Source organism: Rhizopus delemar, genomic scaffold (genome assembly GCF_000149305.1).
Source record: "Rhizopus delemar RA 99-880 supercont3.3 genomic scaffold, whole genome shotgun sequence".
Classification (NCBI taxonomy): domain Eukaryota; kingdom Fungi; phylum Mucoromycota; class Mucoromycetes; order Mucorales; family Rhizopodaceae; genus Rhizopus; species Rhizopus delemar.
The window spans coordinates 2,427,890-2,450,281 of record NW_027137829.1 but is presented as its reverse complement, the minus strand read 5'-3'; the positions used below and the strand labels follow the sequence as shown (position 1 = coordinate 2,450,281).

At 32.1% G+C, this 22,392-nt stretch overlaps 7 protein-coding genes across 7 annotated transcripts; 4 read left to right on the top strand and 3 right to left on the bottom strand.

Annotated features, from left to right (window-relative positions):
• Positions 1-1,256: 1,256 nt before the first annotated feature.
• RO3G_05150 (uncharacterized protein) lies at positions 1,257-2,381 on the top strand (the record flags this gene model as incomplete). The annotated part of the gene is made up of 1 exon (XM_067659740.1): positions 1,257-2,381. The coding sequence occupies one exon, from the start codon at positions 1,257-1,259 to the stop codon at positions 2,379-2,381; it is 1,125 nt and encodes a 374-aa protein (XP_067515841.1).
• Positions 2,382-2,432: 51 nt separating this feature from the next.
• RO3G_05149 (uncharacterized protein) lies at positions 2,433-3,814 on the bottom strand (the record flags this gene model as incomplete). Its single annotated transcript, XM_067659739.1, has 8 exons — positions 2,433-2,666; positions 2,724-2,857; positions 2,933-2,972; positions 3,023-3,088; positions 3,147-3,294; positions 3,363-3,511; positions 3,564-3,615; positions 3,678-3,814. The coding sequence occupies 8 exons, from the start codon at positions 3,812-3,814 to the stop codon at positions 2,433-2,435; spliced, it is 960 nt and encodes a 319-aa protein (XP_067515840.1).
• Positions 3,815-4,306: 492 nt separating this feature from the next.
• On the bottom strand, positions 4,307-5,539 carry RO3G_05148 (UDP-glucose 4-epimerase; the record flags this gene model as incomplete). The annotated part of the gene is made up of 4 exons (XM_067659738.1): positions 4,307-4,673; positions 4,729-4,991; positions 5,044-5,432; positions 5,494-5,539. The coding sequence occupies 4 exons, from the start codon at positions 5,537-5,539 to the stop codon at positions 4,307-4,309; spliced, it is 1,065 nt and encodes a 354-aa protein (XP_067515839.1).
• A 3,172-nt stretch (positions 5,540-8,711) lies between these two features.
• Positions 8,712-9,376, top strand: RO3G_05147 (uncharacterized protein; the record flags this gene model as incomplete). The annotated part of the gene is made up of 4 exons (XM_067659737.1): positions 8,712-8,761; positions 8,826-9,032; positions 9,096-9,220; positions 9,363-9,376. The coding sequence occupies 4 exons, from the start codon at positions 8,712-8,714 to the stop codon at positions 9,374-9,376; spliced, it is 396 nt and encodes a 131-aa protein (XP_067515838.1).
• Positions 9,377-10,020: 644 nt separating this feature from the next.
• RO3G_05146 (uncharacterized protein) lies at positions 10,021-10,590 on the top strand (the record flags this gene model as incomplete). The annotated part of the gene is made up of 1 exon (XM_067659736.1): positions 10,021-10,590. One exon carries the CDS (start codon positions 10,021-10,023, stop codon positions 10,588-10,590), a length of 570 nt encoding a protein of 189 aa, XP_067515837.1.
• A 1,998-nt stretch (positions 10,591-12,588) lies between these two features.
• Positions 12,589-13,460, bottom strand: RO3G_05145 (uncharacterized protein; the record flags this gene model as incomplete). The annotated part of the gene is made up of 2 exons (XM_067659735.1): positions 12,589-12,652; positions 12,706-13,460. The coding sequence occupies 2 exons, from the start codon at positions 13,458-13,460 to the stop codon at positions 12,589-12,591; spliced, it is 819 nt and encodes a 272-aa protein (XP_067515836.1).
• A 6,966-nt stretch (positions 13,461-20,426) lies between these two features.
• RO3G_05144 (farnesyl-diphosphate farnesyltransferase) lies at positions 20,427-21,751 on the top strand (the record flags this gene model as incomplete). Its single annotated transcript, XM_067659734.1, has 5 exons — positions 20,427-20,582; positions 20,630-20,689; positions 20,738-20,873; positions 20,921-21,366; positions 21,413-21,751. 5 exons carry the CDS (start codon positions 20,427-20,429, stop codon positions 21,749-21,751), a joined length of 1,137 nt encoding a protein of 378 aa, XP_067515835.1.
• Positions 21,752-22,392: the final 641 nt, after the last annotated feature.

Genomic DNA, 22,392 nt, shown 5'->3' with positions numbered 1-22,392 from the left:
AAGCTACAAAAAGTGGTCTCTTCTTTTCTTTTATTAATGCGGTCAATATCAACAAGGTAAACTTAAGGTTATGCCCACCTACAACCAACTAGTCATAATGACGATAATATAAAGAGGGTAAATTTATTTGCGTTGCCCTTTGATTTGTATTACTGGGAATGAACAGCATTCTAGGCATGATAGATTTTCTTTTTAGATTGCCAAATGAATGAAGTTTATAAAAGCAAGCTTTAATAGTGAATCAATCAAATTCAAGCCGGAAAAACTATCCGCTCTGTCTTCTTCTGGTATCTTTAATACCATTTCCACATCATCCTGGTCAACGCGAAAAAGACAGAAAAATAAGCAAGTATCTGCAAAATTTGTACAATCTAGGCTGTTTCATCTCCAATGCTAAAAGGACTTATATATGGTACACATTTAATCATGCATTTGTCAAATAGAAAAATTAGGAACCTTTGAGATTGAATCCCAATACATTTTACTTGAGCAAATCATTTGGACTGAACCAGGTATTTCACAATTAAAGTATCTTGTAACAAAAAAGTTTTGTACACTATTCTAAACGAGGTCAATTTCAAAAAAAAATCATTTTTTATTACTAAATGTAGGTTGTACTCCTATTATGCCATAGCCTCATTTCTAATCATGTTTATTACTACAACCTAATAATTTTTTTAAAGAATTGAAGTGGTAATACTTTAGTTACACACTTCTCATGTATACACAGTATTAAATTTGTATATAAATTGAGCACTTGTATAACTGTTATACCAAATATTCTCATCTAAATTCATTTGAAGTTACGCGTCGATCATTATGCAACCTATCCAGTTTACTGAAAAGAAATGGATACATGATTGCGCGCAGTTCATTGTCCTCATGTGGTACAGAAATGCATAATAGATTAATGTGTTCGTAAGCTAAATTATTTAAGCGAAATGTCTTCACACTTGTTTAGCAGATTTGTAAATAACGTAATATCTGCTAGGAAAAAAAGGCACCATGTGTATATCAGAGACGTGTGTAGTGAACATCTGTAGTACAAGTAATATCTGCTCATGTACCCTATTCATTCTCTATTATGCATCTTTCTCCCTTTTTTTACATGTATTTTTCAAATAATTCCTTTTATTTGCGTTTCACAACTTGAAATTAATGGATTGTCAAAACAGTATATAAATGACAGAGCGTAATTGTATGAATTAGCTCTGCATCTTTTGTTTCCCTCTTTCTCAAATCCAAAGAAAGAAAAAATGGTTGTGATGCATTATTTACTAATCGTTGCCTTTGCAATTACTTACATAAGTGCTTCTCCAATTGAAAAACGCGATGGCACAGCCTACAATTATTGGACTATGAAAGCCTGGGGCCCTAACCTTGGAAACTGGCTCATTCTTGAGAAGTGGATGGACTCTTCTATCTTTGACAAACATGCACCCAATGCTGAAGATGAATGGGCCTTTTGTCAGCAGGCATCCAACCCTTCTCAGGCCTTACAAGATCACTGGAATAGCTGGGTCACTGAAGATGACTTTAAGAAACTCGCAAGCGTTAAAGCAAATCATGTCCGTATTCCTGTTGGATATTGGGCCTTCATTAAACCTGACTCTGGCGAACCTTATGTCAGTAGTGGTCAAAAGGCTCAGATTGAACGAATCCTTGGCTACTGTAATACTTACGGATTATATGCTATCATTGATTTACACGGTCTTCCTGGATCGCAGAACGGAGAGGCCCATTCTGGTCACATTGGCCCTATTAACTTTTATTCATCCTATAATATTCAACGGGGCTTAAAGACTGTTCAAGCGGTCGTTGACTGGATGAATGGTCTTGATCATACTTTAAAAAGTAGAATTGCCTCTATTGAGTCAGCCAATGAGCCTCGAACGACAGATGCTCAATTTTCTGTTCTCAAGGACTATTATCAAAAGGCTTACAACATCATTGCTGCTTCTCCCTTCAAGGTTCCCATGATGTTCCATGATTCTTTCAAAGGACTTAATGCTTGGAAAAACTTTTTGCCTGTTCCTGCTAATGCAGTTATTGACCTTCATCCTTACTACGCATTCCCTCCCAACAAAGACCGTAATTCAATCATCAGTGGTATTTGCAACACCAAATCCGGTGCTTCTAGCTTCCATCTCCCAGTCGTATTTGGTGAATGGTCTCTGGCTTCAGGGGTAGCAAGCGATGTATGGTGGTTGAGACAAATGATGGACACACAAATATCTGTATATAAAGGCAGTGGTGCTGGTGGTACATTCTGGGCACTCAAGAACAAGATTAATTCCAACGTGTGGTCTTTTGAGCAACTTGTTGATCAAGATATCATTAATTCTGGAACATTTTCCTTGCACACAAACTCTCAATGTTAACTTATTTTTGTTCCTTATAATAAAACATCCTTTTTTATCTTTATATATTTCTTATTCTTTAATATTTCGCTGATTAAACACTTGGTCTTTTAAAACTTGTGAGACCAACCCGTGCACAGCCTCTGCTGTAATCTTGGAACCATCCTTTGTAACTTTACTTAACTGTGTTTCATCATTTTTCTTTCTGTCACCATGATAACCCCCCATCCTTCCTGTCATGCTATCATTCGTTTGCTTCAGCTTTTGTGCAAGATCAGACATCTGTCTGGTAGCATATTCTCGGTTCTACAAATACAGCCTTGATTAAAAAAGAGAGAAAAGAGAAAAAGGTACAAAACTTACAGTTAAAAGCGGAGATTGTGACAATGTGTTGACCCAGTATTTATTCCACAACACTTCTAAGAGTCGCTCATCAAGTGTCGATTTAAAATGTGAAACTTCGAGTGAGTAATACCTACGGAATTTATGAGTAGATGCTAAAGTACATAAAGAGTTATGCTGTTACGATTTAACATGTACACCAAAGTCTTCAATTTTGTTAAGAGGTATACTTTGGTATTCTGATGGTCCTTCATCTAATGGTTTATATCCCTATTTCACCAATTAGGAATACTCCATAAACATATTTTAAGATGTATTACCTGAGGATAAGTTCTGAATGCACCTATTTCCACTTTACCAGCAGACATCGTACGGCTAGGATCAATCTAATAAGCTAGAATAAGAATCATTTTTCATTTTACTTAGATGTAAATATGATCTTACTACAACAGCCACAAACGGCTCCTGATATTGTTGATTCAACATTTGGGTGCTTACATCAATTCCAGATAACCAGCAGCCATAACCTGGATGAGAATGATACCAACCCAATACATTCTCTAACCTTCCAATCTTATATTGTTTCAGAAACCTAATGGTTGTCAAAACATTTTAATTTCTCTCACCTCTTTTGATTTTTCAATATAGGACACCATGTACTCATATGCTTCATTTTGAGCATTTACTCTTGTCTCAGTTCCTTCAACTGGGAGAGCAAAGCTGTCCATAACATACATGGTGTCTCCTTGAATCTTTCCTTGCATTAAGCCCATTACTTCAATATTTCCTCCTGAACGCGCATGCATAACCTTTTTTTCATAAGTTTAGTCTGTTACTGATTCAAAATTTTACAACAATTACCATTTTGATTAAAGCTGTTGCAGATATTTTGACGCGTTTGAAATGGTGAGGACTATAATAAAAAAAGAAAGCATCAGTAAAAGAAAAGAAAAAAAGAGAGTGTGGCCATTTTACTCGTTTTTCCAAGGTTTTTCAGCTACGTTTTGTTTATCTTGCTCAGAGTCATAAAAGTATATTTTATCTTCTTCAGGATCAACCGTAGTAATATTGTTTTCTAGCTCCCAGTTTTTAAGAGCTATTGATGCATCCATGATTTTGTTTTGAAATGATTGCGAAAAAGATTAAAAAAAGGTTTTAGATGTGTTTATGCCAAATTGACTTTTTAATTAGCGACTACAGGCGTTATTTAACATATCACTTGTAAATTATAAATCAAGATATGAATACTTCAAAGGAGAAAATGATTTGGTGTTGATTTTGCAATTAACAATAGCTTTCAAAATCAATCTACTTAGTCAAACATCTCGGTTATGTGCTATATCAAGTACTGCCTGAAATGTTAGATTAGTGAAGCTTTCAAGTATGAACTGTATCATAGATACAATTCGAACTATATTATGCTTCCATCAGTATTATTGAGCTTATTAGAAGCAAATTATATAATTTTATTGTTAATTCTTTATTGACTGATTCAGTTAAAGAAAAAGATTGCAATATACTCTAAATGCTCGTTTATTGTAGATAGGTTTATATGTAATTATAGACAAACAAATTGTTTACAAGAAAAAAAAAAGGAAAGAAAATTAAAGGTAGTTAATTACACTTTCAGCTGGAGCATCAGCGGGGTAACCATCAAGACCATCAGGATTTTTGCTTTGCCAGTTCCACAAGGTACTGCATGCCTCATCCAATGACAATTCGGCCTTCCAGTTTAATTCCTTATTAGCCTTTGCTGGATCAGCAGTAAGGTTAGGAACATCACCTGAACGTCGTCCAACAATCTTGAAGGGCAACTCTCGACCAACAGCCTTATTAAATCCCTTGATCATCTCCAATACAGTAGAGCCTACACCAGTACCCAAATTGTATTCTACACAACCAGGGTTATCTTCGAGCTTTTTGAGAGCAGCCAAGTGTCCTTTGGCCAAATCAATAACGTGGATGTAATCCCTACAAACAATGTGTTCATTATCTCTCTTCTGTCTTCCGCCTATCTTTTCTTTACCTGATACAAGTACCATCACGTGTTGGATAATCCTCACCAAAGACTGACAAGTATTCACGTTTACCAACAGCAACTTGAGCCAAAAATGGCATCAAGTTATTAGGAATACCAGTAGGGTTTTCACCCAAAATGCCTGAAGGATGAGCACCAGCAGGATTAAAGTATCTAAGCAAAGCAGCATTCCAGTCCTTTTCAGCAGTACAAAGATCACGAATGATGTGTTCAATGAAAAGCTTTGTTCGTCCGTAAGGGCTCTTGGAGTCCTATATCGTTGTTATTAGTATTTAGTTATATGTGCATATCAGTATCCTTTACAGTTGGACTAGTTTCAGGAATAGGGATGACAGGTGGTTCACCATATACAGTAGCAGAAGAAGAAAAGACGATATTCTTGATATTGCTTTCCTTCATGGCTTGTAACAAGACAACAGTACCAGTGATGTTGTTGTGATAGTAATCAAGAGGAATCTTGGTTGATTCGCCTACAGCCTTCAAGCCAGCAAAGTGGATGACACTGCCAATCTCATGTCGACTGAAGACTTCCAACAAAGCCTTCTTATCAAGGATATCAGCCTTGTAAAAAATGACTGACTTTCCGGCAATTTTCTCGATACGACGAACGGCTTCATAGGAAGCATTAGTAAGGTTATCGTAGATGACAACTTCACGGCCAGCATTCAATAACTCAATGACGGTATGTGAGCCTGTGAGATTTTAAGACAATTAAGCTTAGCTGTTTTAAATGATATTTGTATTTTGATTTACCAATATAACCAGCACCACCTGTGACTAAAACTGCTTTTTGTGCCATAATAAAATATAAATAATAATTAAAGCTATTTTCTTTCAGCCCTAATGGTTATTTATACGAATTTTTTCATTGTCCGATTAAGTTCATCGGAGTATGGCAGTTGCTTAAGTAAGCTAATGCTTTGCCAAAGAAAGCAATTGTCATTATTTTTCGTAACGTTTTCTATTTCTGTGTACTCTATTTGAACTGTTTCTCTTGAGCTTGAAGACAACTTTAGCTGATAGGAACGGAATTCTAGTGCTATTTCCCCTGTAACACGGATTTGCTTGTAGTTATACTATAAATATATGACTCATTCTCAAAAAAGGAAAGTTCTTTGGCTTATTTTTTTTTAAAGCACAAAAGACAACGTTTCTAATAAACTCACTAAGTTTTATGATTTTATCAACAAAGCTATTGTGATACACTAATTTCATAACAAACTTAAACTATCCTTTACGAGTGAAGCGCTCGAATTGACCACCAAACTGATTGTTTAAAAATTCATCAAGTGTTGGCCGGTGGTTCTGACACTCCTTTGATTTTGCGTTAACGTGTCCTAGTTGACCACAAGACATGCCGTTTGAAGCTGGTGAGATATTACCGCCATGTTTTTGGGTGCCCAAACGCTAGCGTTTTTCTTTAGGTTTTTCAGTTTTGGTTTCAGTCATCTTTAACATCATCTTTTCGTTTTCTTTGCCCTACAACATATATATTATACGTCAATATTTTGATTAAATGGGTTTGCAACACAGCAAGATGTGATTCTGGACTTTATAATTGGGCTTTTTAAAATAATACAAATATAAATAGCTGCCATTTCCAATCGCTATTATTACAATATAGTAAGTAACATACACTATAATGAAAGTATGTTATTCTGTAAACTTTCACTTTCAATCTGGACACACTTCCTTTAAACTTCTCTATTAGGTCATTGATTACTTTATTAGACGGCATAATTTGATGGGGCAAGTTTTCTTAAAAGTGTGAATTCCAAATATATCAATGAAATCATTGAAAACTTGAGGGACTGCCTTGCTCTGCTGCAAACTACATGCCGCTGTTGATTTACTAAATCTGAAAAGGAACAGGGTCCCTGTGGTCCTACAAATTTCCCTATTTCATTCGGTAATTTAAACTATGGGTAAAAAGGATAAGCTTTCAAATTTTTCTGCCTAATGCGCGAATTTTTTATTCGTACTTGTCAAAGGCATACGACTTGAGAAATACTACCATGTTTGATGTTTTTGGCTTTGTTGACCTTATCATGTTTCTTTTGTGAGAATAATTGGAATATTTACTAATTTAGCATTATTATTGACATGAGGCAACTGGTTTGTTTACCCTCTCATAGAAAGACATATATCATTGGCCAATTGGTTCTCAACAGTTGTTATCGCCAGGTATGAAGATGAATTTTCTTTCATAAAGCATTTATTTTACTGATAAAGATACTCAACATTAAATTTTGATTTGCTGTATCACCGATAGACTCCAATATTCAATATGCCTAGAATAACTTTAACCTCCCCCTCCTTTCTTATCGTCTGAAAATATCTTCATACTCGTCAAATTTTTATTTGTTTGAAATCATTTTTACTTTGTCTGAATATCACTTACATGCGTACAATTAAGGACAACTTTTTTATTATATACTAATTATTTATGATAAGAAATGTACAACATGTATTACTGCTTCATACAAAAAAAATGATGTATTGTCATTGGCAAGAGGAATTTATCAGAGAGAGAGAATACAATGCTCAAATGAGGCTTTAGTTTATAAAAATATTATTTAACTTTGTACGTGATCATTCATTTTGCATATCAACAAAGTAAAAGGATTTGTAGCAATAAAAGAAAATACATATATATATTGTCTATCAATGGCTTAGCTAATAAAGAGGCTCAGGATAACTTCTTTTCAGAAAGAGTACTGGAGATCTAATGTGGCTTACGAGCTTCTAGAACCTACATCGCACGTACTCAATCAAACACAAACCATAATGTCAAAGCTTTCTTGATTCTTCAAATATGATACAAGCTTTGTTAGTAATACACGCATATTCGAGCAAAAAGAAAACGAGAAAGTGTGATCTATGTTTAATAAAAGTGTATTACATAAGTTATAATATAAAATAGTATTCTAGATGTTCCTAAGGGCTATCATTATAATTTGTATTATAGAAAGTGTGGCGTTTAATAATGTAAAGTACAGAATTAGTCAACAACTGCTGTAGAAAACAAACATTACCGTCTTGCATTTCCAAATTGAGACTATTAGTGAGGCTTAGGCACAAAGATGTATGTTAATCTCTGCTATTCCAGAATTACAAAGTAAAATGATTAAAGTTAATAAAGTAAAAGAATGAAAGAAGTCAACATGCCACGTATGATCTTTTGTTCGTGATAAGGTTAGCTTCATATTTCCCTCCTTTCTTCCTGAGTGGGTATTGTTGCAGTATACATCAATAAGCTGCTGAATTAACTTTATTGATTTATTATTCTAAATTAATAATTTAGTATATGCTTTTGGTTTATTGAATTTGACATGTCAATCGATACTGTTTAAATAAGCATCACAACGTGTCGAAGTAATTTTTTTTTCTTTGCGTTAACTAGCAAAATAAAGCATCAAGCAATCATTAAAAATCTTATTCATGAGTACAAAAAAATGGACTACTTTTAAATATGTTGAGTTGACTTACAGAACTTTTTAATGTTGATTGCATTTTTTTTTATACTTTTAATCATTCATAAATCTTCAATATTTGGTGGATGGCTTGAAATCACAAATGGCATTCTCATTTTCTGATAATGTAAGAAATAGCAGATGACTACGATGAAATCAGGGTCCATACTTTCAGTTATTAATACAATATGACTTTTATTGACATCAACAACAGATCATCCTTCCCAAATCACCAAAACAGTTGTGCCGATGATCAAGATTTTCAAGATTTGCAACGCAACTTGTCGCACGCTATTTCCATAAAGCTCACTAAAAACTATACAAACGCTGATAAAGCGTAGTAATAATCAAAATAAAAATATAGCCATTGTGGTACAGAATGATGCACTCATTTGGGTTATTTCAATGCAGGGAAAAATGCCGTGACTGTGCGTCAATGTCAAGACAAAAAAAAAGAACGACAAATACCTCAATCTTTAATTCGTAAAAAACTTCATAATGTCTACTCTTTTTGTACGCCAAGGAGAAGACACAGTAGAAAATACAAAGTAAGAAAAATAAAAGATAGAAAAAGACTTGTTCGTTACGGAAAGATTAATTTCATGTAATTAGCGATTTACTGGAACTTGTAATTAGTGAATTACAAGAAAAACACAACATACTTCACAGTCATTATTCACAACTTGGAAAAGGATTTGAAAAGACAATTAAACCTTGGGCACTTGTATTCTGTAAAAATATAGAAGATATCGAAAAGACATTTCATGAAGAAAGCCAAGAAGCGGAGCAAAAGACGTGGCTGGACTTAATACGCATTTGGTAATTATTCATTTGTTTTTTTCTAAAAAAAAAATATAGTTTTTTTTATAATTAATACATTAGCCGAGTTGAAACAGCACATCAACTTCGAGCTGTACTATGTGGTATTCACATCAAACCAAACACTATTGGTGAAGAAATAGATATTTTGAGATGGATAGAAGAAGAGAAAAATGGTCAACCACCCAGTATAGTTGTAGTCATTGATTTATTTGATCTGATGCTTAGCAATAAGTCGGATAACGAATATGCTGAGACTTTACGATACCTGTCCATCAAGTAAGAAAAAAAAGAGTGTACAACATTTGTCTTAGTTTTTTTTTTTTTTAGTTTCAACGAATTAAGTCATTTGTTACTGAATTTAGTTGAAACATGTAACTTTTTAAGTAAAAAAAGCCAAACGAGATGGAAGGATACTCTGGGAGACATAATAGACATGAAAACACAATTGATAATTACAGATAAAGGACGACTACCACATGAAGAAGACATAAGAGAAGCAAATGAAATAGGTTTCACAAAGAGAGTATATCACATTATAGCGTATTACATTGAAAATATAATTTAAACAAAAGGATAACAGTTGAACTGCCTTTGAAAAAAGTTTAATCTAAAGTACCAATAAAAAAAAAGAGTGACAGAAAAAAAGATGATCTGCTGGAACTTGACCAACTGTGACAAGAAAGCAGTCCCATTCACTTCCACCGCGTACACAAAAAAATTTTTTCTTTGACTTTAAATACAACCAGGTTGAGTTTCAGATTCTTTTTTTTCTCTTCTTTTTTTTTTCTTACTCCTTCTTTTTGTAAATAGTTTAACTTTTTTTTCCCCTACACATTTGTACATAATGGACTCTACCTACTCTAACGACCTTATAAACTTTGATACCTTGGATGACTGGTTAGAAAATGACCTTCGTGAGTCTGGTCTGTTAACCGTGAATTCTAACGAAAATAACGACAAGCTTATTACTCCTTCTCAAATTTTAATGGCCTCTCCTCCAATCTCTGAATGCACTCCTAGCTTGGACCCTCTTTCTGACATTAGTACACCTGCGATTAAATACGAGCCACTTTCTCCCGCGGAAACCCCCAAGGTAGTACCAAAGGATGTTATGTCACCGAATACTACACCTATCGATCTTCAACCATTCATCAAAGCCCTTGCATTATTGGGTTCAATTCAACAAAACAATACATCAGATAATATCGAAGAAACAACATTGAATGCCAACAATAAACGAGAAAGATCAGAAAGCTTAGACAAGAATCTTAGCCATGAAGACCTGATTGCTTTGAAGCGCCAAAGAAACACAGATGCAGCAAGAAGATCTCGTCAACGTAAAGCGATGAGAATGGAAGCATTAGAAAAAAAAGTTTTAGAATTGGAAACAGCGAATGAAAGATTACGACTACGTGCAGCCATAGCCGAAAGTGAAAAAGCCAACATTGAAGCAAAAGAAAAGAGAAGTAAAGTTCGAATTTTGGAATTAGAACAACAACTTGCTGACGCACACCGAGTATTGATGCAGACCAACTTTAAAGAAATCACAGCATAATTCCCCTTTTACTCTTATTTATTATTCATTAGAACCTTCCTTGTTTTATTTTTTCAATTTTTTGGTATTGATATTCACAAAATAACAATACTTTAAAGCGATAAAATTATTATTCTACAAACCAAAAAGAGGAAGGATGGTTTATATCGTTCTCTCTTCTTTTTAACTCTCCTTCAAAGCGTGTGTTCCATGTCTTAATAGTGTCGAAAAAAAATACTTTTTGGTCTTTTTTTTCATGGCTCTTTTTATAGATTGGTCTTCTCGCTAACTTATTTTCTTGACAGTTTTACTAACTTTGATTTTTTTATGATAGGCTCTAAGTGTTATTCATCTTCATATTACTTTGGTGTTGAGTTACGCGCGCGTGTGATCGAGTGGGAAAAAAAAAAGAGTGTGGAAGAATAGAGGATGGCTTGGAACAAAGACTGTTTGTTATAACACTATTACTTTATATTGTAAAGAAACTGTTCTAACTCTTTTATATCTTCAATAGGTTTTGTACAAAATATCTAGCTTGAGCACTTTTACATACTTGAAAAAAAAAAAAATTGTTGACTCGGTGGAACATCTCATAACAAATATGGAAGTTACAATAGATTTCAAATGCTTTGATTGGTGTTTTACTGAGTTTATCAAAATTTTACTTGAGCTCTCTTTGTAAGATACTAGAACCCTGAAGAAAATATCTTTATTTCACCAAAAAAAAGTATATCCTTGACTGTCTTCAAGTGTTTCTCTTGAAAATCCTGTATCCTTGTTTCAATTAATTTTCATCGGAATTTCAAATATCATTTCAGTCCCTGAGAAAGCAATTGTTTCCTTTCTGATCTCCAATCGCAAACTATCCTTTACGCAAAAAAAAAAAAAAAAAAAAAATAGTTCTAGATTCACTTGTGTGTGCTTGGCTGAGTGAGGTCACATGTGATATCGCGTGGTAGAAATAAGGATACAGTGCACAAACATTGTACTACAACTATCTTTATAGTCTCAATCTTTTTTTTTTTGTTGAACAGATTCATTTACATAAACATACAAAAAGAGGTTGTAAAGTGTTTGATGACAATCTAAAAAACGCCACCATCTATCGTCAATTGTACATAAAGCTACTTTTTAAATTGACAACAATCAAAAATTTTTGTAGTTGCACAAACCATTCCTTTTGTTTCAGTACACTATTTTTGTAATTTTTGCAAATATCAAGAATTAAATTTGAAATAAAAAGGAAATAGTGCTTGAAAGCATAGTGAATGAATTGTTAGTTAATTTCTTTATTAAATTTCGAGACCAGAGAGAACCCATTTAATTAAGCTGTGTTTTTATTTAGAATATGAAAATATTCAGGAATTGAAATGGATTCAAACTCAAATATATAATTGAGCTTGATGACAGTATGGCTTTTTTTTATTAAAAAGGAGTCTTAATGAATATGCAATACGTAATGTTACGTATTCAATTATTGTTTCTTGTATAAAGTTTTAGTAATCTTTTACAGACGAAAAGTGTTAAAGTAAATGCAACAGTTTTTACTTAAAATTAGATAAATGAATCAATTTTCAAAAAATTACAGATAGTCAGCATGGCTATTTATTTAACGTATAGCTTCGAGAAAATAGCTATAATCGCTCTTAACAAGAAATGCTCCTAGAAAGGTTACTCAAATTACCAATACTTCTTTTTTTTAGGAAAGAATTTTTTTTCAACCAGTGACTTTAATTTTCATAGAAAGACAATTGAAAACGCTCCACTGAATAGATATTTGAAAAGCTCTTTTATATTGATAGTCAATCATAATATGATTTCTGTTTCCAGTACAAGACAGCCCTGATTTATTTAAATGAATTGATAAAGCGAACAGAAGCAAGTACTATGTTCGTTATAATTTATTCTCAAGAAAATACTATAGCTGTTTATATCCTCTAAAACATATTTTAGGGAGTAACTTCTTGTTATATTTTACATATTTTTATTGGTAAATTTTTTTTTATGACAGTAAATGATTTAAAGAAAATGCCATTCAACATTAAGAACACCAGTCTTAAATTTACCAATCTTACCAAAGGCACTAACCAAACACGTTAGTAAAAATCAATATAATAATAAATAACATTGGCTTACGCTGGAGAAAGGTCGATATGGGTCTTATCACAACTCTCACAAGCATCCATGACAGTAACTTTAACGCTTTTCCCATTAGCCTTGTTGGTGACCTGCACCTTTTTGCCACAAACGTTACTTTTTTTACTGTAACTTCCATAAAGTTCCCCGCTCAAAGCAGCAATCATGTCGTTGTTATCATTCCAGTCACCACATGCGCCTTGGTTCGGAGTAAAGAAGGTTGCTTTTCCATTGTAACCATTAAAAGACGTCTTCTTTGTTGTTTTCTTGACATTTTTCGTTTTCTTGACCTTTTTCGTTTTCTTGGTGGTTTTCTTGTTTGTCTTGGATTTCTTAGTTGTCTTGGATTTCTTAGTTGTCTTTGTGTGATGCGTTTTGGTATCTTTATTACAAACTATGCTCTTCACCAAATGGATTGGCACATAGATCTCCTTCTTCTTGCTCGAGTGACGGAAGGTATCAGGGTCGCTATACCAGCTAGCAACAATGGTACACTTTTTTCCAGAATGTTTTGTTCCTTTAGCATCCTTGAACGAAAGTGAATGTTTGGAGACAAGCTGAATAGTAGTTGTGATGTCAGTACCATCTTTAGCCGTAGATTGACAGTGATGATCTCCAGTTGAAATCCTACCACGGATCCTAAAGTGATCACCTGAAGTTTTCAATTTTGACTTCTCAATATATAGACTGCACTTTTTTGCATAGGTTAAATTAATAATACATAAAAAAATGGCAAGAATATATTCCAATTTCATTTTTTTTTCCGCCCACAATAAAAAGACAATTGAAAAAGAAAAAAGGTTTGGCTTTTTATACAACTATGAAGAGTTACCTTGTCTTAACGCGTCCTTCTTTGTTTTGATAAAAAAAATTTCCCTAAAAAGGAACTCTTTAATTACGTTTCACACATAAAAAAATTGTTGGTGCAGAAAGAACAGGGATTCTTTTCATAATCAAGTATAACTTTCCTTGAGCTATCGGATAGGCGATAATATCCCTTTTATCTTTCGATTTTAGTGTAATTAGATTTAATTCTGTTGTTAATATAGTGATCCCTTAAATCCAATGGGGCCCATGCAGAATTTCCGTTGCACAAATAAAATTGGCAAGTAGAAAACATTTTCTATTGTCAAAAATAATCCATTTTAGATCAAAATAGATATCATTGACATAATGCAGTAAGTAGTTGTTATATTTTGATAATCCTTATGCGTTTGGAAATGAAAGTTATTTTCATATTTTGATTTTTCTTTTTAGTCATGGTCACTGCAAGTCCATCCAGGAATTCCATGAAATGCACAAACCAATTACCTGCAACCTTCACACAGAGTGCCCGATCCGGTTCATTTCCTATAAAAAAACAAAATAAAAAGCAGGGCTTCTTTATGCCAATATAAGATGTCTATTGAAATAAAGAAAAAAACATAGTCTATTTACTTGCCGTACATTACCATCATTGAAGCAGTAAACGAAAATACCCATTTTTCAGAATATGCTGATCTTAAATACAATGTTGAATAGTCATCTCCTGAAATAATAGTAGATTGCGATACATGTAAAAGATTATATTCGAATTTTTTCTCTGTGTACAAAAGAAACACATGGCCGGGTCTATACTACGCTGTATATGTATTTTTTGTGTCATCAAAGAAATACACAGGCTTTACTGTCTAGTTATCCTTATTTCTTTTGTTTGTTTTTTCAAATGAATAGCTTGGAACGTTGAGAAAATCATGAAAAAAGTTTCTAGAAGCAGATTTTATATCATCAATTTTCAACTGATTGATGAAGAGTCTACAGAGCAAGATGTTTTTAATGTGCTTGTATAGGTATTGTAGTTGCTCATTACAAATTTCAGAAAAAGTTATCTATAGTATTTTTAATTAAAAAATCTTGTCTTGCCACAGATCACAATTTTTTTTCCTCTATTGGAATTTCAACCGAATGATCAGTTTGACTTAAACGCGGGGGCTCCTGTCAGAACCTAATCAGCATGTAACTCCGCATACTTTTTCAACTGATGTTCATTGGTAGAAAAATATATTCACTTGCAGTCATCTTTTTCAAATAAATTTGATTGAGCACCATAATAGTGTATGAAAATAAGTTTACTGTAACAAAAAGCTCTATCCGCTATCTATTCCACACATATTTTCCAAATCTTGTATACCAAAAAAAGAACTGCCATATGCAAGTTTAATGAAATTATAGCTTTTATGCATACAGTCAAAACGTGAAATGACAACGGCTGATACGGAATGGCTTCACATACGTGTTTACAGATTTTAAATAAAGAGACTCTGACATATACTATCGTCTTTTCGAGAGTTGAGTCTATGTGTTAAGGGCGGGCAGAGTATTTCATCTTCCAACATAGAAAACATTCAATCCACAGATACAAATACACTACATATCCTAACTTAAAGTAATCACCAATTTATTTGTAAATTATGTGGTATTCTGCTTTCAGAATTGTTTTTACACCAGTATTATATAAGGCATATTACTATAGTCATAGTTTATCCCAAAAAGATATTTCTATGCATTGTAGCGAAAAAGATTACACAAGCGATATGTCAAAAATCCGTCTGCATTGAAATGTCTTACCTTTCCTCTTTTGCTTTTTCCCTTTTCTAATTATGATTCTCTTCTGTGAAGAGAAAAAAAAGCTGGTAAGTAGTCGAATCTTAAAAGATTCCCGTCTGATATAAGGTATGAAAGCAATACTGCGCTGCAAAAAGCACTTGAGACATTTGTCCAAGACCATGAGGATTTACCAGTTTAAAAACTGTAGAATAAAATGACTGAAGTACTGATGTTATTAGGAAAATAAACTAACATGTATCATAGTGAGTACCTAGGTTCATTCGCCTTTGATTTATAAAGATAAGAAGAGAAAAAGAAAAACAGATTATATCATAAAGTTCTAAAGTAACTATTATACGTATGTAAAATTTTTTTTAAGCGGCAGGAAAGTTTTTTTTTTGTTTCTTTACTTCTATTAAGCTAAATACAGTCAGCACTATATAATTAAAGACTATCTCAAATGTATAAAACACCAAATTACTGTTCGGAAAGAAGGTTGTTGCACTTTTAAAAGAAACCATTAATGGGCTTGTGTTTCTAGCTTTATCTTCTTTTGTTATATTTTGATGTTTTGCTTTGGCCAGTTAATAAAGGGCAACTGAAAAGTGATAAACTTTCCCTTACTTTTTGTTTCATGTTATAAGCTGTGTGTTCAGTTAATATAAATGCTTCAATGGCTATAAACTCTTTATATTCACTATTGCCTTATTTTCATATCCACTAATACGCATTATCTACTATTTAATTTTTTGGCAAAAAGATTAACAGTGCTTGAAATTATTAACTACTGCTATGCTCCAAGGAAACCATAGAATGGCAATCAGGCATTATTAAAATTTAGTAATATAAATATTTGAAAAAGTAAATGTGTTGGTATGCATACTTTGCTAAACTAAACTAGCGACTAAGAAGCAAGTACTTACATTAATTATGTATAAATATGGATAATACAGATATTAATGTCAGAATTATGAACAGTGTACAAAGTTTAAATATATTATAAATAATTATTTTATTTTGTGAAAGAAGTAACAGTGTACTAAAACACACACATTGTTTGTATTTAGAGTGCACCACCTTTATTTTCAATATCTTGCAAAGACCCTTACAAGGATAAAAATTGCGAATCGTGCAAGTGAGGATTCCTTTTTGATATAATTAAAGTAACCAGAACAAGAATAAAGAATTAAAAAGAGCAAACCGGATTTTGGAAGTAACAGCTTTATTCAAAATAAGCAAATTAAAGATATTAACTACGAAAAATTATCAATTGATGGTCAGAAAGCATATTTGTTGTAAGAAAAAACATGGATTATCAGAAATCATAATTTTAACTGATCCTCATTGTTTTTATGTAGTGAAGCTTTAAATATAAAAACATAAGTTCTTGCGAAAATATGACTATGTATTGATAATCTAAGAGAACTAGAACAAAATGCTCCATTGATTTATATGTAGATCTGTTCGTATTACTATTAAGTTTGCCATTGTGATCATATATGTCCTTATAAGAGATAGCTAACAAAGTTAATGTGTATAAAGCTTTAAATAGAAAGGCTTCTAAAAATTAAAAGCTAAAATTAAGATGTCTTTACTAAATAAAATCTTTTGAAGACTATTATTATATCACAACGTAACGCCTAATTTACTAATCTTGTGAATTATGATTTGTGTCACTGAACTTCATTTAGTATAAAAAATTAACTGTGCCTTTGCTTCTTTATATCAATCGAGTAAAAATTAAACTTGTTGGGTTTATCTTGGAACTAAATATAAGTTGCATATTGTTCTTTATATACATACTAGAAATTTACCCTAGGCAAAGTCAAATTGACTTTAAATACATTTATTTGTAATATCATTATTAACAAGCAGCAGATATATGCTATGTTTCTTGCATACTATTATCACATTTATATTGTAAATGGATTAACTAAATTTAAGATACTTGAGAAATAGTTTATGACTAGCTAGTAATGTTAAGAAGCAAGCATTCTCTTTTTTTTTGTCCTTGTCTGTATAATTAAACTTGTTAGTGTCTTTCGCAGTGATTGTATATTCTTTTTTTATGAGCTCATCGTGTGTTTCAATAAAACCTTCTTTATATTTAGGTTGCTCTTAAGTGTACCACTGCTACCTTGGTTGGTTCGTTATCATACGTATACTATTAAGCTTTGGAGTATCTATACATATGAATAAAAGCTTCATAAAACTAGCATTTGAAGTCTCAATTGAACTAGAGCGAAAAAAAAAGCATGTCTATAATTAAGAAGGAGTTTTAAAGAGTGTTCAGTGAGGAATATTAAGCACTCGGCTTTGATTATCCATAATATAGAATCAAAGTAACTTCATATTAGCAAAAATATCTAGGGATATAAATAAAGGCATTTTACATCGTTTTTTATCTTATGAGGTTGGTTTCTATTCATTGTATTTGCTTAGAGCACCATCAAGTCTTTTTTATACTTTCAGGCACATAAAAATTGTGCTCAAATTGATTGGATTTTATTCACTACTGAGCTAGTTGCTATGCAACTAAATTAATAAATAAAAGGGTAAAAATACAAAGGACATCATGTAATGCATATCATAATTACTTAGTTACATAAAATTTTGCTTTCTTTCTTTCTGTAAATTTTCCCCTTTAATATTATATCTAATACCAGTAAAAGTTTTAACAATAATAATATCATTTTTCATAAATTTTTAGAGTAAGTTCCCTTACGAAAAAATTTCAGCTCTATCTCATAATTGTGATTAACCCAAAAGTTTTTTTTTTTTTTTTTTTTTTTTTTTTTTTTTTCGGAAAAAGTAAAAATAAAGCTAATTTCTACAGCTTTTTACTTATTTATGAAGGAATTTTCTGAACAATCATAAGTGCAAGTTAGAAATACAATAATGAGTAATACTTTGTCTGATCTTGGGAAAAATTTATCATAATTTTGAAATATTTCTTTAATAAGTCTTTCTGTATGTTCAAATGCTTTACTGAAGAGTGTGGCTATGGGATTTTTTTTCATAGCTGTTCCCATTATAAGATGGGAAGCTTTCTTTTTTTTCAATTTTGTAAATAAAAATTTAATCTTTGCTAAATTAATAATTGTTAAAAGTTGTTTCTTGTTTAATAGTTGTGTATTTATGAAAACGTTTGAATGATCGATATGATTGTAATATTAAAGCTAAATTCAATATTTTTTTGTACATATGATAAAGTTATTTATGTTGAAATATTTAAACAAAATGTCTAAATTCAACAAACCACAATTGAATTTAGCAACAATTCGATGAATATGATTCAAATGTGAGTATATGTCGTATTTGCATGTATATATGAATCATATGAAAAACAAATAATCCATATACTTTTCCAAATATGGTCGCAGGATATTATGTACTTACTACAATGCCTTTTAATTCTTTTATTAATCTTTGATGTCTCTTAATAAATTTTTTTATCATTATAAATTTATGGTATGATGTAACTAACAGCATAGGGATTTATTCAGATATATTTTCGGTCTCTATATGTTTTCTTTTATACGCTCGATATATCGTATTCTTCAACTACCAAATGTTAGATATCACACAACGGCATTTTTACAATATCACTGCTATCTAGACCATCCTTAATGAATTATCTGTTTGTTTAGCTAGTTTATTCATCTTGTATAATACAATGTCTTCTGCGCAGATCAAGTAGTTTTTTCAATTTTTATATCATGAAGTTTACTATTGATTCCATTTATTTATTTTTTTAATTTAAAAGCTATTTCTATGTTAAATTCGGTTAAGTTACTGCTCAACTAATATTGATTAATCAAAAGTTTGTTCTCTTTTTATTAACTAGCATGAAGATATAAATATATCATTGCAATATACACATGTTTCTTTATGTTTTCACTGTAAAATTGAACACCCCTCTTTATTTTTTTTTACAGATCAGGCTTAAATTTATTTTCTGATAAAGAGAATGGTGAGGATATACTTTATTTTTTTTTATAAAAGAAACGTTTATTCAAGCGTCGTTAACCCATGCACTGGTGGAAATAAAATTATAGATAAAATAAGAAACAAAATATAAATTTCAGGTGTGCTCTTCTATGAGGCTACAGTATGATTGTCCCTAGCCACACGACAAAGGATGTATATAGATCGTGCAACTAATTCATCAGGCCAGAAAGGATGAGAGTCGAAAATGTGTTTCCAATGAGTCTCCCAGATCGAGCGTCTGTGGGTACAATCCCAGACGAAACATTTATCCGTTTCGATTTTGCCGCATAAGACACACAGGAGATCAGTAAAGTGGTGTGGACTGATTAAATGAAGACGTGCTTTTGTTGAAAATCTATGTGATAGAATCATCAGAGTACTGTGTGAGACTTTAGGAGAAAAATCATATTCCACAATCTATGCCAGGTAAACTTACCTTATTCTACAAAAACCAATGACAGATCAAGGGGGTTTAAATTAAATTAAAAGATGTAAGGTTATTTGTTGCTGCTACAGGAATATTAATTTATGTAAACTGCTTCTTGTACTTTTTTTATATGCTTATGTGACATCAATTATTTAGTTAAACGACAAGTTTGTGTTCATAATATATTCATATGCAATATCATGTTTTTCTGTTTACTTATTTCTCATCTATACTTTTCAAATAACTGTCACGGAATACACGTACATCACTCCAGCTGATAAAAGTCATTCTATCTCTTATTTGAATAAACAGATCCTAAGCAACATATATAAAATAAAGACCCTTGTTTAGGATTGAACAAACAGGAAAATGCAGTATCAGGTGATGCAGTGTAACAGGTGTCACTCAGCCGGCACCTGTAAGCGATATAAACCCCCTCTTCTTTCTTAGAAGCCCCTGAAGAAAAAACCAAATATAAATAAGAAAATATTCTTTCTATATAGTATGCTACTTGTCATGGATATTTAAAACTTTTTCTGAACATTCTACATGAAAGCTCAAACTGAATGTAAAATAAAAAATTTGATTGGTTGTGATGTGTATAAGCTGAGTAAAAGTAACGCCTTACGACGGCTCCTTATTTTCTGGGAAAATATTTAAGCCCTGAGTTAAAGTGTAACATTGTATTAATTTTTTTTTTTTTGATTCTTCTTTCATCATGTTGTCTGTCATTTTAAATTCCATTACTCGACCTGAAGAGTTAGTTGCTTTATATCAGTACAAGTTTGCACCCAAAACAGATGCTCAAATTCGTCTTCAACAAACTTTAGCCAAGGACGCGTCGAAGAAGCGTTGTTATGACTTTTTGAATATGGTAATTATGAAACATTAAAAAGTGAGTGTCAATTAACGGTAAAATAGACATCTCGAAGTTTTGCAGCTGTCATTCAGGAATTAGAACCTGATGAAGTGAGAGACGCTGTAAGTTACTGATATATCGTTCCTGTATTCTTTTTAATATTTTACTAGATTTGTTTATTTTACCTTGTTTTACGTGGATTGGATACAATTGAGGATGATATGACATTGCCTTTAGATAGAAAAGTAGAACTTTTAAGATCATTTGATAAAATCATCTATAAGAAAGGATGGACGTTTAACGAAAGTAAGTTTCTTTTTCTATAACAATACATCACTCTAATTTTACTCTAGGTGGGCCCAACGAAAAGGATCGTGAATTGTTGGTACAATTTGATGTTGTGATCGATGAATTTCTTCGCTTAAAGCCTCAATATCAATCAGTGATTGAAAACATTACAAAATTAATGGGTAATGGTATGGCAGATTATGCCACAGGCGAACATCGTGAGAATACGTCTGTAGCCACCGTCAAGGACTTTGATCTTTACTGTCACTATGTTGCTGGTCTTGTAGGCTATGGTCTTTCAGATATCTTTTCTGCATCAGGATATGAATTAAAGGAGCTTGCTGAGGAAAAGAAAATTTCTAATTCAATGGGACTCTTTTTACAAAAGACAAATATTATTCGTGACTATAGAGAAGATTTGGATGATGGTCGTCAATTTTGGCCAAAAGAAATTTGGGGTAAATACGCTGAAGAGTTTAGTGAGTTTACAAAGGCAGAGAACCAATTGAAAGTAAGAAGAATACTATTTGACTGCAGCAATACTAAATTGCTTATAGGCGAAATATTGTTTGAATGATATGGTGTTGAATGTATTGAATCACGTACCAGATGTGCTGACTTATCTTTCAAAGCTTCAAACACGCCCAATATTTATGTTTTGTGCTATTCCTCAAGTGATGGCTATTGCTACACTTGCACTCGTATTTAATAATTTGGATATTTATCAACGTAACATAAAAATTCGCAAAGGAGAAGCAGTTAAATTAATTTTGGAGTGCACAAGCATGGATAATGTCATTGCTGTCTTTAGAAAATATGTGTTTGAAATTGCAAAGAAGAATGAAGCTTGCGATCCTAATTTTATGGAAATTTCTATGGCCATTGGAAGGGTATAAACTATATACTTTATATTAATCCTGTTTGTGCTCATTATACTTGTAGATTGAACAATGGATTCATGCAAATTATAAACCAAATAATGTAATCAAAAAGACTAGCTTTAATCTATTCACCCCTATTCTTGTTGGTCTCATTGGTTTCCTTATATTTACTTATTTTAAATAATAATACATACTTGTTGCGGAAATAATTACAAAAACGTGGGTTATGAAAATCATTTTATTTTTTTTATACAAACATATTTATATATATGTTTGTATGTATGTGTCAACAACTCGTGTGGGTCTAATAATAGTTTCAAGCACAATAAGGCATAAACTTGGATTTCGAAATTGTAGTGGAATGTGTAATTAAACTTAAATGTTGGATTTTTTCAGTCAAATCTCTTTCTAGAGCTGATTTGTCAAAAGTAAGATCGATTGCATAAGGGTTGATTTCAGTTTGGTTACTTAAGCCTAGTAAATAATATGAATTTACTTTGTTATATACTTGTGCATTATTTTACCATTTACTATTGTCTTTTGTTCTTTCTTTTTTTGTAAATCTGAATTCTTTAACATTTTGCAATTGCAGAAAAAAAAAAAAGAAAAAAATGTGTGTGATTGTTCCTTTTTTGGGTTCTTTGTTCTGGAGTGTT